Here is a 16,548-nt window from a genome sequence, read left to right on the forward strand (position 1 = left end):
TCTTGTACTGCCACGTGTTATTTCAAAAATTATTGTGATAGTAGTAGAATAAATCCTCAGTTTGTGTTATCATGTTACATGTAGGTGCTCATTGTGGGACATCATCAGCTGAAGAAATCGTAAAAACCACTTGACGTAGCAAATATTTTTCAAACTGTACCTCCAGTTATAAATACAGCATATTTGTTCCCATCAAACCTAATTTTTTGTGTTGTTTGTTTGTAGTAAGAGGACAGTTAAATATTCCATTTGGGAAATGATATAAACAGTGCAGCAGAAGAGAAAGAGTGTTAATGAAATTTATTGTATTTCAGATAGAAGAAATGCTAAAAGAAGTTAAAGTGAAAGCAAAATACGTGAAATTATTAAGTAATTGGTTTGAGAATTTGAAATGTAGTTTGGAACAGATTGAAGAATCGGAAAAATATGATGTAAGTAAGATCATAATTTTGTTTTATTTCATGTTTTTGTCTTCTTTTGTATTTTGTAATGGTCGTATATGTACCAAAGCATCACATTTTTCTTGATCCATTTATAGAATTATTCATGACTGTGCATGCATGCTTAAATAACAATAATTTTTCATAGTATTTTCAAGATAAAATTGTTAATTAATGTTTTTGGTATTTATTTCCTGAGTGTGTTATTGAAGTTTGGAAAAGTACCAGAGATGAAGTGAAGTGTGGTGCTTGCTTAAACTGTAGTGTGCTGTAAGCTACAAGGGTCCCTAGCTAATTCGTGATTGAATCAGAAAACTCAACCAATGCGTATTGACTGTATACAGATTTGGTGAATCTGGGCTTACTGAGCAGGAAGCTTGTTAGCACTGGAAGCCCTTAACTCCTGTAAACTCTGGATTTATGCCATAATATTTTTCTGGGTTGTATAGTTGTGTACCATTGTATCAGCTACTACATCATTTTATAACATAATGTGGCCTACAACTCACAAGAATTTTATTTTATGTAAGCTGCTAATGGGTGAAGAAACCTGTTAACTTAACTCTGAACATGATGTAGTTACCTTTGTTTAACATGCCGGTTAGCCAGATAGATTGATTTTTATCCCAAAGCAGTCATTAGTGGAAAGTGGGAGACCTCACAATCAAATATTTCCATGCTGCTGTGAATAGTTTCAGAACATGTGTGAGGGTTTGGAAGTGTTAGCACTGGAAAGATACTGATTCTACACACATAAAAAAAAGTTTTACATCACCCCGGTTCCCAGAACTCCTGAAGATAGATGTTGACAGTGGATATATTATCACAGACACGGTCCCTTTGACTGTGCAGAGCTGTCAATAAACCCTCCCAAAGATGTAAACAACCATGCATGAGCAGTGCCTATTAGACGAAGGGGATCCAACAGCCGATCAGTTCCAGTCATTCCACCAGAAAGCAGGTACCGAGCTCATGTTGTCTGTAGTTCACCCATACCTAAACAGTCAATACCGCAGTTTGATCATGTCTGCATTGTCACTTTGTGCCAGGAAGGGCTCTCAACAGGGGAAGTGTCGAGGTGTCTCGGAGTGAACCAAAGCGATGTTGTTCAGATATGTAGGAGATGACATGGCTTGCTCAGGCTGCCCAAGGGCTACTACTGCAGTGGATGATGGCTACCTACTGATTATGGCTTGGAGAAACCCTGATAGCAATGCCACCATGTTGAATAAAGCTTTTCGTGCAGCCAGAGGTCGTCGTTTTATGGCTCAAACTATGTGTAATAGACTGCATGATGCACAACTTCACTCCCAACGTCCATAGCGAGGTTCACCTTCGCAACCACTACACCATGCAGCACAGTGCAGATGGGTCCAACAACACGCCGAATGGATTGCTCAGTATTGGCATTGTGTTCTCTTCACTGATGAGTGTCACATATGCCTTCAACCAGACAATCGTCGGAGATGTGTTTGGAGGCAACCTGGTCAGGCTGAAGGCCTTAGACACTCTATCCAGTGAGTGCAGAAAGGTAGAGGTTCCCTGATGTTTTCGGGTCGCAATATGTGGGGTCGACATACGCTGCTGGTGATCATGAAAGGCGCAGTAACTGCTGTACGATATGTGACGCCATCCTCCAACCTATAGTGCAACCATATTGGCAGCATATTGGCGACACATTCGTCTTCGTTGATGACAATTCGTGCCCTCACCATGCACATCTTGTGAATTACTTCCTTCAGGATAACGACATCGCTCGACTAGAGTGGCCAATATGCTCTCCAGACATGAACCCTATCGAACCTGTCTAGGGTAGATTGAAAAGGGCTGTTTATGGATGACCCACCAACCACTCTGAGGGATCTCTGTGGAATTGCCATTGAGGAGTGGAACAATCTGGACTAACAGTGCCTTGATGAACTTGTGGATAATATGCCTTGACGAATACAGGCATGCATCAATGCAAGAGGACATGCTACTCTACTGGGTATTAGAGGTACTGGTTCGTACAGCTATCTGGACCACCACCTCTGAAGGTCTCTCTGTATGGTTGTACAACATGCAATGTGTGGTTTCCATGAGCAATGAAAAGTGTGGAAATGGTGTTTATGTTGATCTCTATTTCAGTTTTCTGTTCAGGTTCCAGGACTCTCGGAACTGAGGTGATGCAAAACTTTTTTTGATGTGTGTATATCAGCTGACATCCCTGTGCTTGGACATTGGCCCGCTCCTATGGCATGAACTTAGTGAAGATGGGCTAAAGCTTGAGTGGTCATCTAAGTCCACACAAAACTTACTGAAGCAGTCGCTGTAAAACATTAATTAGTATCCAATGAAATTGTGAGTAGAAACAGTCTCTCTGACCTAATTTCACAATTCCACTAAGAGTAAAAACAGTCTCTCTGACCTAATTTCACAATTCCACTAACAGTTTTGACTTGTAATATATTTTAATGCTCAAAATGTGGGGATCCTGGGAGATAAAGATCTTTCTCCATCTCTCTGTGTCTCTCTCTCATTTTTACTTTTTATGGAATAAAACAAGTCCAAGCTATAAACGCGCTTTGTTGCTGACTCCTCAACACTATTTTGAAGAGCTTTCAAGGAGCATCTCTGGTCGTTGTAAGAGAATTTTTCTTTCGTGTTGTCATTTGATTTGTGTTTTAGCACAATTTTTGTAAAATAGTTGGATGTGTTGGACGGTTCTAGAGAGAAATTCTGTCAGAACTGGATTGAGTGATCATAATTTAATGAGGAATTTTACCCATTTGACCACAATTTTGCTTATTTTTTCTACATTTAAGGAAAATGTTTCCTGGTTTGGTGTGACCCGCAACAAATTCATCTTCCGTGTCGACCTCTTCATCTCAGAGTAGCACTTGTGGCCTACATCCTCAATTATATGTTGGATATATTCCAATCTCTACCTTCCTCTTCAGTTTTACCCTCTGCGGCTACCTTTAGTACCATGTAAGTTATTCCCTGATGTCTTATCAGATTTCCTACCCTACTGCCTCTTCTTCTTGTCAGTCTTTTCCACAAATTCTTTCCCTCGCTGATTCTCCAAAGAATCTCCTCATTCCTGACCTTATCAGTATACCTAATTTGCAACATTCTTCTGTAGCGGCATGTCTCAAATTCTTCGTTTCTTTTTTTCCGGTTTCCCCACAGTCTATGTTCACAAATTGTTCACTAACATACAATGCTGTACCCAAAACATACATTCTCAAAACTTTCTTCCTCAAATTAAGGCCTGTGTTTGATATTAGTAGACTTACTGTGGCCAGAAATTCCCATTTTGCTACTGTTAGTCAGGTTTTTATAATCTTTTTGCTGTGTCTGTCATGGGTCATTTTGTTGCCAGGTAGCAGAATTCCTTAACTCCATCTACTTCTTGATCACCAATCCTGGTGTTAAGTTTCTCGTTCTCATTTTTGCTACTTCTTGTTACTTTCATATTTCTTCGATTAACTCTCAGCCCATATCCTGTACATGTTAGACTTCATTCCAGTCAGAAAATCCTGTACTTATTGTTCACTTTCAGTGAGGATAGCAACGTCGTCAGCGAATCTTATCATTGATATCCTTTCACCTTGAATTTTGATTACACTCTTGAACCTTTCTTTTAATTCTGTTATTGCTTCTACTATGTGTAGATTGAACAGAAGGGGCGAAAGACTACATCTCTGTCTTGCACCCTTCTTAATCTGAGCATTGCATTCTTGGTTTTCCACTCTTATTTTTCCCTCTTGGCTCTTGTACGTATCTAACGACTATTTTTCTCAATAGAATGAAAAGCATAATTGCTGCTCATCATATAGCAGAGCTGCTGAGTCACAGATAGATACAACAAAAAGACTCAAACAAAGCTTTCGGGCTAACAGGCCCTCATCAGAATTTCTTGATGCAGTAATTTACCAACAGCCTTATGTATTGTAGAAATGTAATCAATGAATCTGAACCAGGCGAGGGGCTCTGGATGTTTAGGAAGGATTCCTCTCCCCCACCCTCCGTCTAATCTCCCAACTGCACCAAGTGCCCTACCCTCTCTCCACACTACACGCTCCCTAGCAACATTTCACTGGCCCCCCACCTCTACCGTGCCATACCTCCCCTCCTAGCCCCAACCCCCTCCTTACCCCCACCCAGTTGCCTCTCCCATCATGCACTACTGATGCTGTTCGTAATGTGACTTCAGCTGCCAGAGACTGTGGTCATGTGTGTGAGAGTTGCATTTACATGGGCATGTGTGCATGTCTGGCATCCATATTTGATAAAGGCCTTGCTGGTCGAAAGCTTATTTTGTGACAGTCTTTTTGTTGTGCCTATCTGCTACTCAGCATCTCTGCTATATGGTGAGTAGCAACTATCCTTCTCATAATATTGTTACATTCCATCTTCGATTTTCCTTAGTTTTATTACTATTTGTTTTACTTGCAGCTGTTTAAACTGTGGTATTAGGTCTCAACCTAACCACATTCTTAATCATGTGACCTGTGCTGTAATTGGCTGAGAGAAGCAAGTCAAGCAGTTTGTGTCCACTACAAAAATATTCAGTTTCAGCGATACATTGCATTAAATATCTGTCCAAAAGTGTCATTTCTTTGTCCAGTGTGTTGTGCTCAGGTATCAGGAAATGTGACGTTGGTCTCTAAAACTCTAAATAAATATGATCATACTCAACATTATGATATATGGCTGTTTACTAAGTTTATATGTGTAGTAGACTGAATCATCATCCTGTTGGGCTCATGAGAGTGTGTGTGGAAGTTTTGTGATAAATCTGTTAAAAACAATATACTCTGTACTTTGGAGCCTTTCTGGCTAGACTTTGAATGAAGACAAATAAAATACACGTGGTTTTGTCAAACATAGAAACTATTAATGAACAGTTTCAATATGAATGTTTTCAGTATACTGGGTCATTAAACCCTAATCTTCTACATATATGTCAATGCCCTACAGTTGATGTACATTGACATGTTGAAGCAATACCTCCACTTCATCAGTTGCCACAGGCTAGCCACTGTTCGTTGTTGCATCTGGAGGGATGAGCAGTTCCTCTCCAAATATATCTGGGGTCTCACTGAGGCCTTCGCAGACCGAAATTACCCTCCCAACCTTATGTTGAAACAGCTCTCCCTTGCCTTGTCTCTCCAACCACTTTCCTCCTCCTACATACCTGCCATCTGGCCAGAAAGCAGCACACCTTTCATGACTCAGTACCACCCACCTATGGAGTGTATCACTTTCTCTTCCAGGGTTTTGAGTAATTCTTCTCGTATCCTGAAATTAAAACTATCCTAACCACTATCCTCTCCACCCCTCCCATAGTGTATTGTGCCGCCCACTGAACTATTGCAATATCCTTGTCGGTCCCTACTCCACCCCTGCCCCATACCTCTTGCCACATGGGACGTATCCCTGTGATAGACCTGGATGCAAGGCCTGTTCCATACATTCTCCCATGACCACCTACTCCAGCTCAGTAAAAGGCTTCTTCTATCCCATCGAAGGCAGGGCTACAAACTGAACTGCAACTACTGTGGTGCTTTTTACATGGGCATGATAGCTGTCTGTCTGCATGAATGCCCAGTGCCAAACTGTGGCCAAGAGAGAGCCAGATAACCTATTTGCTGAGCATACTGCCTGACACAGTGTGCTTCACTTCCGTGATTGCTTCACAGCCTGTGCCATCTGGATCCTTCGAACCAACACCAGCTTTTCTGAATTGCACAGGTGGAAACTCTCCCTGCGATATATCCTATGTTCACATAACCCCTCTGGCTTCAACCTTTGCTATTCCCTGTCCTCAATCTGTCTTTCCCCTTTCCTACTCCCAGTCCAGCTCTACACAACCTTCTATTCTGACAACAAACTCATTAGTCTTTTTCTTTATCTCTATTTGTCTCCTTTACTATTCCCCCCTTCTCCTTCCCTATGCCTCCCTACTGAGAGTCTGCATGCCTCAACAAGCAGCACTTCACCTTCCCCCACTCCTACTATCTATCCCGTCCCCTCCACTCCCCATGCCTTCTGCTTACGCCACCAACCACTCCAGGTTGCTGCTGCCACCAGGAACAGACGTAGCCTGCCGTCCAGCAGCAGCAGCTGGAGACAGTGATTTTGGGAAAAGGCATTTTGAATGAAAGCTAAAATGTATACCACTGTGTTCTTTGTGCATGTCTGTGACTATCTCCTGTATATATGGTAAGTAGCAATCTATCCTTTTCATTATATTCTAAATAACACAACATGTATTTATAAGATTCACATTGATGAGAAGTAAATCACTGAGTCATGTATACTGCAGTGAAGTCATTGTTCCTTTGAAACAGATTTTGCAAACAATGAAATGAACAGCATGGAAGCAATTCTTCTTGATGTGGCACAGAAAAATTCTGAGCACATTGTGATGGTGCAGATAACTTCTTGTGGTGTAGAGATCACTCTTCTTCCAAATTTTTGTTTTAATAATTAATTAACACAAGGTGAGATGTCTCATAATTAAGGAAAGAAGTGCTCACTCTTAAGTCTCATGGAGCAGCATGAAACAAGCAACTGCTGATGCCTTTGGTGGCTGGGGCACAAACTGTTTGACAGCTATGATGTACAGTAGATGACTGTCTCCTTTGCTACATCAGCCACCGTAGAGAGAAGCGGAGGATCATTCAGATATCTTGTTGGTAAATGAACTCTACATCCGGAGTGCATTCTTCGTCAGTCAGGGTATGAGTCTGTTTTGGATAGTTATACTTTTGTTTGAGGCTGGGGCCGGTTTTGAGACACAAGTGTAAGCAGCATTTCTGGAAATAAGTATGCTGGTTTTATCCTGTTAATTGAGACAGTAGTATTGTTACCTTTTAATACCATGTCCAGTGTTCATTCTGTTCTTTTTATCACTCAAAGTGGGCCTTCCTTAGTTTGTAGAGATGGTTTGACACTGTCTGTATGCAAAATATACATGCATGTTTACAGGTTACAGTGCATGGCGGTAGATGCTGTTTCTGTTTGGAGGCTTGGTGTGGGCAAATGGATGCAGAGTGGTTCCTCATGCAACATGATATTTTATGAATCGTAGTCCATTAGCTGTGAAGATCTCATATTGATGAGTTTGCTTGGTAGCTGAAGTGTCTTGCCATATGTAAGCTCCACTGACATTGAGTCTATGTCCAGTCTGTAGATAGTGTGAAGGCCAAGTAAGGCTGTAGATAATACAGTTGTCTAGCTGGTAGTGTTGCTCATTAATGCAACTTTTAGAGATCAGTGCTATCATTTGTACCATTGCTCACCAGGTGGTAACTAGTTGTCTGGCAAAGAAGAGTGCCACAGAATTTACTGAGTTGGTTAAATAACTCTGACTAGAATTGCCGGTCACAGTCCGTAGTAATCTATGGCAGACAGCCAAAGTGAGAAACCCAATTTGAAGTGAAGGCAAAGGCTAGCATCTTCACAATATTCTGTTGACTACTATCGCTTTTGGCCAGTGGGTAAAATGAGCAGAGGCAATAAATAGAGGACTTTGAGTATTAGAAGGAGGAAGTGTACCCAGAACAGCAATGTGCACATGCTCAAAGTGCATGGACTTGTCTGGAAATCCTCCAGTGGGCACATTCACATGATAGGCTATTTTACTGTGCTGACAGTGAAAGCACATGTGAACTTACTCTTGACGGTTCTGCAAATTAGGACAGATAAAATGTTTTGACACCAGGCGGGCTGATTCTCTAACACCAGAGTGGCATAGGTTGTGGAGGCTGTCGAAAACAGTCTGTGGAAAGTGGGTCGCATAAACGGGTGAGATCTTCCACTGGAAGTGTCACATTATAGATTGATGTCAGAATCAGGAACATTAACAAGTTGTAATTGAAGGCTGGATGATACATTGAGTGATAGCTTTTGGAGTTCCTCATCAGATTCCTGTGGATTTGCAAGCAGATCAAAATCAGTAAAATTTGTCACACTGTTACACATGACAGACAATTGGAAACCAATCTGTTGGAACAGAAAATGTTGTGGATATTAGAGCTAAATTGAGCAATAAATTCCAGGTGGTTGTACTGCCGTAGTGAACACTTTTTATTGTTCTGACTGAAGTCCTAGATAAGTGGCTTGTGATCAGTAAATATCATGATTTCTCTAGTCTCCAACTATGGCCAGAAACACCTAATTGCTTCATATACGGGCAGAAGCTCAAGACATAACTGTTCCATTTCCTTTGAGAAGTGGAGATCTTACACAAGAAGAAGGCTAGCAGGGTATGCCAGGAGTGCAGCATATGCTAGGCTTTGCTTTGCTGCATTAAAAGCAGAGCTCATCTTGTCTGTCCAGTGAACGGATGAATTCTCAGTAGTCTTGAGTCCAGTAAGTCCTGCAGTTAGTGGTTCTTGCAATTCAGCTGAGGAGGCAGATGTCACTGGTAAAAATTCAGCATCGCAAACAATCAGCATAGCTTCTAGTTAGTTTAGTCTCCAGTCCTTATGGCTTCATGTTGGCTTCCAGTTACTCTAGTAATGGCAATGATCCTGCAAGCAAATAAGACCTGGAAAGCTAATCTGAGGCTTGACGAAAATGCACTTAGCAGTCTTCAACATCATCACACCGTCCTATTCTAGGCATTTGAAAACCTCCATCAGGTGTTGTTGATGTTTTCTGCTGTGGGTGAAGAGACGAGGATATCATCCAAGTATGGAAAACATAATGACAGTTTCTACAGCACAGTCAGTGAACCTCTGCTATTACGAGCAATATTGCTCAAACCAAATGTCAGATAAAGACTTACGAATAAACTGAATCGAGTAATTATAGCAGTCTTTGGAATGTCTGTATTTGCCACAGGAATTAGCTTTAAAAGCCTTTGTTGAGACCAGTGTGCAAACATAGTTGCATCATTGAGAACATAATTGTAGCCAGTTAGTAGAGGTGCTGGATATCTGTCTGATGTTCTTGCATTCAGCACTCGGTATTCACCACAAGGGTGCCACAAACCATGGATTTTGAGTGCAGGACGAGAGGTGGAGACCAAGGACTCCAAGAAGGGTGAATAACACCTTCCCTGACCATTGAGTTAAATTCTGACTGTTGAGTTTGGGAGCTAAATGTCTGGGGTGACACGAAACTGGAAAACCATTGATATTTTTGATAAAATGGACAGTATTGTCACGTACCTCCTTCGATGTGGCAGGTAGTCAGGTTAGGGCTGGAAACTGCCCAGCAATTTGGCATATCTGCTTTGTGCCACTTGCACTAACCTGGTGTTATGAATCACTGCACTGCATTGAAATCAAGAAGCAGAAAGTCCGGTGATGCTGTCGGTGAGCTGTGCATTTGCTTCTTCATGTTACAGAAGATAATACACCAGGAAGTTGGCTCCAGTTGTAGGCTCTCTGACACCCACTGCAGTAAAATAACAGATGAAAGGATGACAGAGCCTTAAGTCCACCTCAATATTTTCTGTACCATAAGTGGCTATTGATAAATTGCAAGTGGCAGAAAGGCAGAAAAAAGTTGGTGGCCAACAATTATACAAGAATGTCTATGGATAAATGCATAAATCCGAGCCTATGTCCTAAAGAAATTTCTATCAATTTTCCGATCACTACTATAGAGATACTGAGAGACTGTTTGGCAGTCGGCTAGGAGTATGTTTGACTGCTACTGTCATTTGAGTTGGTGCAAGGTGATGTGCACTTGCACATCTGATCCCCAAATTTCCGGTGAAAGCAAAATCGTACAGGTGACTGCTCTGCATCACTAGATCTGATGAGTTCATTCTGGAATGTCTGTCTGATCTTCTGCAGTAATGACGTCTATCACTATTTTGATCGCGTTGAGCCAGGATCTAGCTCACCTGACAGAGTGTCCACTTCGTCAGAAGGCAATCATAATCCACCTGCATTACTGCTGATAACAAGGTGCTGTCCCATGAAGTCGCCACAGCACTGACTGATTGCAGCATTATTGCATCTTGAATTATATGAGCCAGAGCAGATCTGCAACATCGTCCTAGGGAATTTCTGTCTGAGATGCTACTTTGAATTAGCTTGAGCTGGAAGATGGCTATTCCTGAGAACGTTCCCATGCAGACTTTACTGCACAGGTCCCTCAGGTATTGTGACTGCATTCTGTCTTCAGTGTCTTCTTGCATTAACACTTGCCGTATGCGCTTCTCTTGTGATCTAGACACTCAGTGAATCAATTATGTCTTCAGTTTACAGCATGAATCTTGTACAGGAGATGCTGTGGTGACATTGTCAATTTTGGCTGCATAGTGGTGGTTGAACTAACTGACCACTAGAGCAAATGTTGTAGAATCTGTGGTTATTATTGTGTAATAAAATCTAGCTTCCACCCTTGCAAACTAGAGCACCAGATTGCGAGGTCAGAATGGCAGTAATCATATGGCAAATCGTGACACTGTTGGACCTTCGGTAGCTGCAGGGTCTTGCATTTTAGTAGTTTGGGAATTCTGTAGTCAGTCATTACGGTTTGTGTCTATGGGCTTATTGTCAGGGTTACCAGTTGTCAGAATGGCTATGGTAAATAACTGTTCGAACAACTTACATTCACTTGCTCAGGTAATCATCTGTTATCACACAAATTTATTGACACTTCTAGAACTCTAAATACACAACATTACTTACAAGATACTTGTTCATGGGAAGCAAGTAATTAAGACTTGTAAACTGCAGTAAAGTCACTCTTTCGTCGAGGCAGATGACAAAATGAACACCATGGAAGCAGTTCTTCTTGGCAAAGTGCAAAACATATCTTGATGTGTCATGGTTTTCTTGTGGCAGAGAAAACTATTTTCCTCAGTACTTTGCCTTCAGAATTAATTAACACAAGGCAGGATGTGTCTCCACTAAGGCAGAGAAGTTCTTGCTCCAAGTTCCATGGAGCAGGATTAGAAAACCAGTGCCGAAATAAGAACGCCTCTGGCGGGTGGCCCTCAAGCTAATTGACAGCTACAATGTACAGCAGGTGACTGTCTTATTTGCTACAATGAGTAACAAGGATTATGTAAATACAGTGTTGTTGACTGTCATGTATACGAGCTGTGTAACTTCATTTGAGGTCTTATATTAGGTCTACAACTGGATAAAATTGGTTGAAATTGTTAACTATTCTGATAACATACATGGTTAAAAAGCAATGTTAATTTCCTTCCTGAATTTTCCAAAGTTTAATATAAAAAGTATGTTGGGTTTTGTTTAACAATCCTAGAAAACCGAAAACAGTGGAAAATCCATGTTGGAATAACAATAGTATTATGAAAAGGACAGTTTGCCACACACACACACACACACACACACACACACACACACACACAGAGAGAAAAGCACAACTCAGTGAGCAGAGACTGTGTGTGTGTGTGTGTGTGTGTGTGTGTGTGTGTGTGTGTGTGTGTGTGTGTTTCCTGCTTTAGGAGAAGGCCTTTTGGGCGAAAGAGCACTTGTATAGCAGTCTTTTTGTTGCATTTCTCCGCAACTCAACATGTTTTCTATATGGTGCGTAGCAATCTGTCCTTTTCATAACACTGCCTAGTTAACCATTAAATATCTCAAAACAAGAATACTGCGAATAACACCACTTGAGCTGTGAGGGGCTAAAATGTAAAGCCTTTATCTATACAAAGAGGAGAGACATTGATCTCGCAAGGTGTAGCAGATATGGTCTAGGTCAGTACAGCCATAGTTTGTTGGTCCCAAAGTATAAAAAAATTTACTGTCAGGAGGACAATTAGTGTTTTATACTTTTTTTGTAGGCACAATTCCAGTTTCAGCAAAGCAACTTTTCTTTTAATTCTTAATATATAAATTTTTGTTATTTATTTCATATCTCGATGTTTTCAATGTCATTGGCCATTCGTATTTCTGTGCATGTGACTCATGGTGCTAAACACAAATTATTTGTTAGAATGACTGCTTGCTGTAATTGTCAGTAATGATATACATTCTAAGGGACTCACTCTCTTTATTATTTATTTATTTATTTATTTATTTGTTGCAATAAATGATTTATTGTAGTTGCATCACTTGTTCATTAATTTATTTTTGGTCTTTCATTCATGAGCTAGACAGGACTGGGAAGTGCTCTTTATTTTACCTTTTGAATCTTAACTCTGTTACGTATGTTCCAGAGCACATTTTTCTGAACTGCATATATTAACATTGTTTATTTTGTACTAATAGAGAGCAATGTGATTTTTTTCCTTAATGACTACTAATGAGGTCTCTTAAAAAATTATGGAACTTCTATTTTTCATGCAATAAAATATCTTAGTGACGTGCTGTAAGTGGCTCTGTACCCATCACAACCTTCCAAGGAAACACATTGTTTTAGATCATTAATATCTTGTTTAATTCAAGGTTACTGTTGTTTGAGTAAAGGATGATACAGTATTTGTGGCAGTTCATGTAATGAGTGATTTTCTGGGGCAGCAACGTGGTGCAAAATTTTGCATGTAATCGAAGGAACAATTATAGAAAAATGAAGGAAGTTTATGGAGAAGGTGCTCTGAGTCAAACACAGTATTATGAACTGTTTTCCTGATTCAAAATTTCCTGTAAATAAATATTAGGTTACCTGTGAACAGAAAGACCCTTGATCTCATCTGTTAGCACACAACTCTCCTACAAACCATCACTGTATTGGTGTATTCTTTCACATCAGACTAATTGAAGACACATTATTCTAGGGCAGTCCCACCAGTGGGACTTGTGTGGCTGCGTCCCCATCTTTATATGGTCCATCCTGTCTGAGTTTTATTGTCTCAAGTTGGTATCATGCTGTTGGGTCATTTTGAGCAGGAGAATGGTGTCCCTCAGCACAATGTTTTAAGTCTTACCTTCTTTGCCATAGCCACAAACATTTATATGTGTTTGGCGAGGAAAGCTCTACAATGATCCTAATTTGTGGGGATTTTGTGTTTCTCCTCCATTGTTGCAGCAGTGATTCATTGCTTGCAACTTATGGTGCAGAATTTAGAGGAGTGGGCTGCAAAGACAGGTTTTACATTTTCCGCAAAAAATTGGGGGTGAGATTTCTGAGCCTTATTTTTTATTCAAAATTGTTGTGATTACCACACCTAAAGGACCTGAAGGCAAGGGCCCAGAAGGCACTGAATATCTTAAAGCGTCTTAGCCACAGGTCTTGGGGTGTGTACAGGGCATGTATGCTCCAGTCTCCAGTTTTATAGAGTGATTGTGGCTGGACTGTGCTTGCACAGTTTACAGTCAGTGAGGCGTCCTTACCTGAAGATTGTTGATACTATACTATATGCCATGGGGGATCCAGCTAGGCACAAGTGCTTTCAGGAACAGCCCCATACCCAGTCTCTGTGCTGGGGATGGGGATCCACTTATCATCCGGCTGCAACTCCTCAGGTGTATAAGTTACTCGCTACTCCCAATTCACCAGCATAGCATACCATTGCTCGTATAGCTGTGGAAGACATCTTTATCAATCATCCATGGGCAGCAAGGCCTTTGGGATCCATGTGATGTGTGAACTCACATCACTTGGTGTGGAGCAAGTTCAGCTGAACTGCCTCTTACCCTGGTTGCTACAGAGTGATTTTAGATTTAGTGCAGTACAGGAGAGGTTGCACATATGTGTATATTTTTAATACATTATTTTATGACTGTTATGACATTTTAAGTGAGCACCACAACTCCTTAGCTGCATTTATGAGAGCTGCTTTGTTTGCTCTGTTGTTTTCTGTGATTGTGTCCTCAAGTACCAATTGCATCATGAGTTTATGATCTTTGACATGGAGTTATACATGATGTTGTGGGAAGTGGAGCAGGTGAGATTTGTAATGCATGCTAAATTCATTGTCTGTTCTGATGCCCTGTGTGCCCTTCACTCTCTGTAAAACTTGTACCCAGCTGATAAAGTAGTTCAGAATGTCCTCCGGTTACAAAGAGTGACTAAGGAGGTGTCATTCTGCTGGGTGCCCGAGCACGTGGGTATTGCAGGGAACGAAAGGGCAGATATAGCAGCCTGCGAGGAGTGCTGTCATCTTTAGTTAGTTGAGTGTGCCATCCTCCTGCATGCTATCACTGTACTGTTGAGGTACAGAGTCATGCGTTGATGGGAGGAAGAGTGGCTTTAAGTGGCAGACTATAAGCTGCGTCTAGTAAAGTCCATAACAAGGCTGTGGTATACAGGCTTCCATGGATACAGGATGAGGTTCTCTTTACTCATCATTGCATAGACCAAAATTCTACTATGCTTGGCTTCTTGCCTTGGTGAGTGGACCCTCCATAATGCGGTGTTTGTTGTGTACAGTGTGTTAACTGTAAGACGGCAGAGTTCTGAGGGGAGTGTGGGGAGAGGCGCAAGCAAGCATTGGCTGGCAAGGGTAGAGGAGCCTGGGGGGGGGGGGGGGGGGGGACGACAACAAGGCACGCCTACCAGTTGCAGTTCTGGCACTACAAGTTGCACGTCATGCTTACACGAAAGCAGACGAAAGGCTTGGAAGTAAAACTCGCTTTAAATGTTGTTCGTAAATGAAACTGAAATCGTAATGTACATTAAAATCTATATATATATAAATGAATGTATGTATGTTTGTCTACTCTGCGCTCACAAACCATTCATCTGATTGCAATGAAACTTTGATGAGTTGTTCTCTGAACGCCTGAAAACAGTAATAGACAATGTGTCAACAGTGAGGTAACTGTAGCATGAGAAGTGTAATTGATTAGGTAAAGGCTTGTCATGCAGCAGACCCAGGTTCGATTACCACTTCTCGCAAATTTTTTTTCATTTTATTTCATTCCCCGCAATGTTTAACTATTAATTATAAAATTTAAATATGCTTGAACAGGTCATATAGTATAAGATAACTGTCTATCTCTATATATAAAAATGAATGTATGTATGTCTGCCCTCTGTGCGTCAAAATTTTGGTGATTTGTTCTCTTGGAAAACTGTTTGAATCTTCCAATGCTACGCATGCTTTGTCCTGTGTATGTAGCAGCTCTCACTGAAGATTTGTAAATGGCATGAAGCAATTTTTTCTGTTCCCTTTCCCTTTCGCAACATTCAATCACACGCAATATAATTTTGTGAGCATCGCTACATAATGCTGGTTTCCTTCTAACTGTAGGCCTACCAGTAGGGGTTGTTGGCGACTCCCGAGGTGGGCCAGTAACTGCCTCTTCACTCATTTTGATAATGTTTAGCACAACTGCACAATAAAAACACGCGGAACAGTACGGCGCAAAACAAAAACGAAGCAGACGACAATGGCTACCTTGTACAACACAGTCAGCTACGTAATGTTGTCAGCAGTCTAAACTGCGTGCCTCCCGACATTTACCGACTTCGACTGATTCAGGACTAGGGAGAGGTCTGCCATCTAAAAGTTTACACACTGTACGAATGACTATGCTCCATAATTTATTAGACTACATTTTATTTTCATAGGGCAGCGGCATATTTGTTAACAGATGTTAAAACAAATGTGATGAGAGTTTTTATGTTTTGTCTGAGCATAACAAGCTGACGTCTTGTCTAATACAGCGCCTCCAGATCTGAGTTGACAATAGGCAGTGTACTGGAGTGGTGTAATGTTTGTAATGTATCAGTTCCCAGAAACTGTCCAATCATTGAAATTCTTTTTAACCTTCCACAAAGTAGGCTTAAGTCCAGAAAGCATGTTTTGAGATCTCAACTATATTCATCAACCTATTCCTTGTGATTTAGATTAGTGCTGATCTAATTCAAGTCTCTGGACAAGACCAGTGAATTATATTGACATGCCACTCACATGCAAGTAACTGCCAAGCAAAATCTGGAGCTGCCGCCACCACTTCAGAACCATGCATGTATGATGGGCAGTCACAAGAAAACTGAACACCCACTACAATGTGACGAAGAAGTGATCCCATTCAAAAGTAATCACCACATGTGTTAAGATATTTATCCCACTGGGAGATGAGAAAATTAATTCCTGTTTTGTAAATCACAGTTGGCTACTGACAGATCCACAACTGTACCAACTCCTACAATTTCTCATGTGACGGAAACTGACTCCATGCATGTTTCTCTTCAGGTCGCCAAAAATGTGAAAATCGCATGGTGCAAGATCAGGGCT

At 41.1% G+C, this 16,548-nt stretch overlaps 1 protein-coding gene across 1 annotated transcript in view; it reads left to right on the top strand.

Annotated features, from left to right (window-relative positions):
• The window catches only part of LOC126281851 (nucleolar protein 6), a 125,028-nt gene that overhangs the window by 22,120 nt on the left and 86,360 nt on the right, over positions 1-16,548 (top strand). Inside the window, exon 4 of the mRNA XM_049981107.1 lies at positions 315-431. Coding sequence (XP_049837064.1) covers positions 315-431 — 117 coding nt within the window. The remainder of the gene's footprint in view (positions 1-314; positions 432-16,548) is intronic.

The sequence above is a fragment of the Schistocerca gregaria genome, chromosome 7 (genome assembly GCF_023897955.1).
Source record: "Schistocerca gregaria isolate iqSchGreg1 chromosome 7, iqSchGreg1.2, whole genome shotgun sequence".
Classification (NCBI taxonomy): domain Eukaryota; kingdom Metazoa; phylum Arthropoda; class Insecta; order Orthoptera; family Acrididae; genus Schistocerca; species Schistocerca gregaria.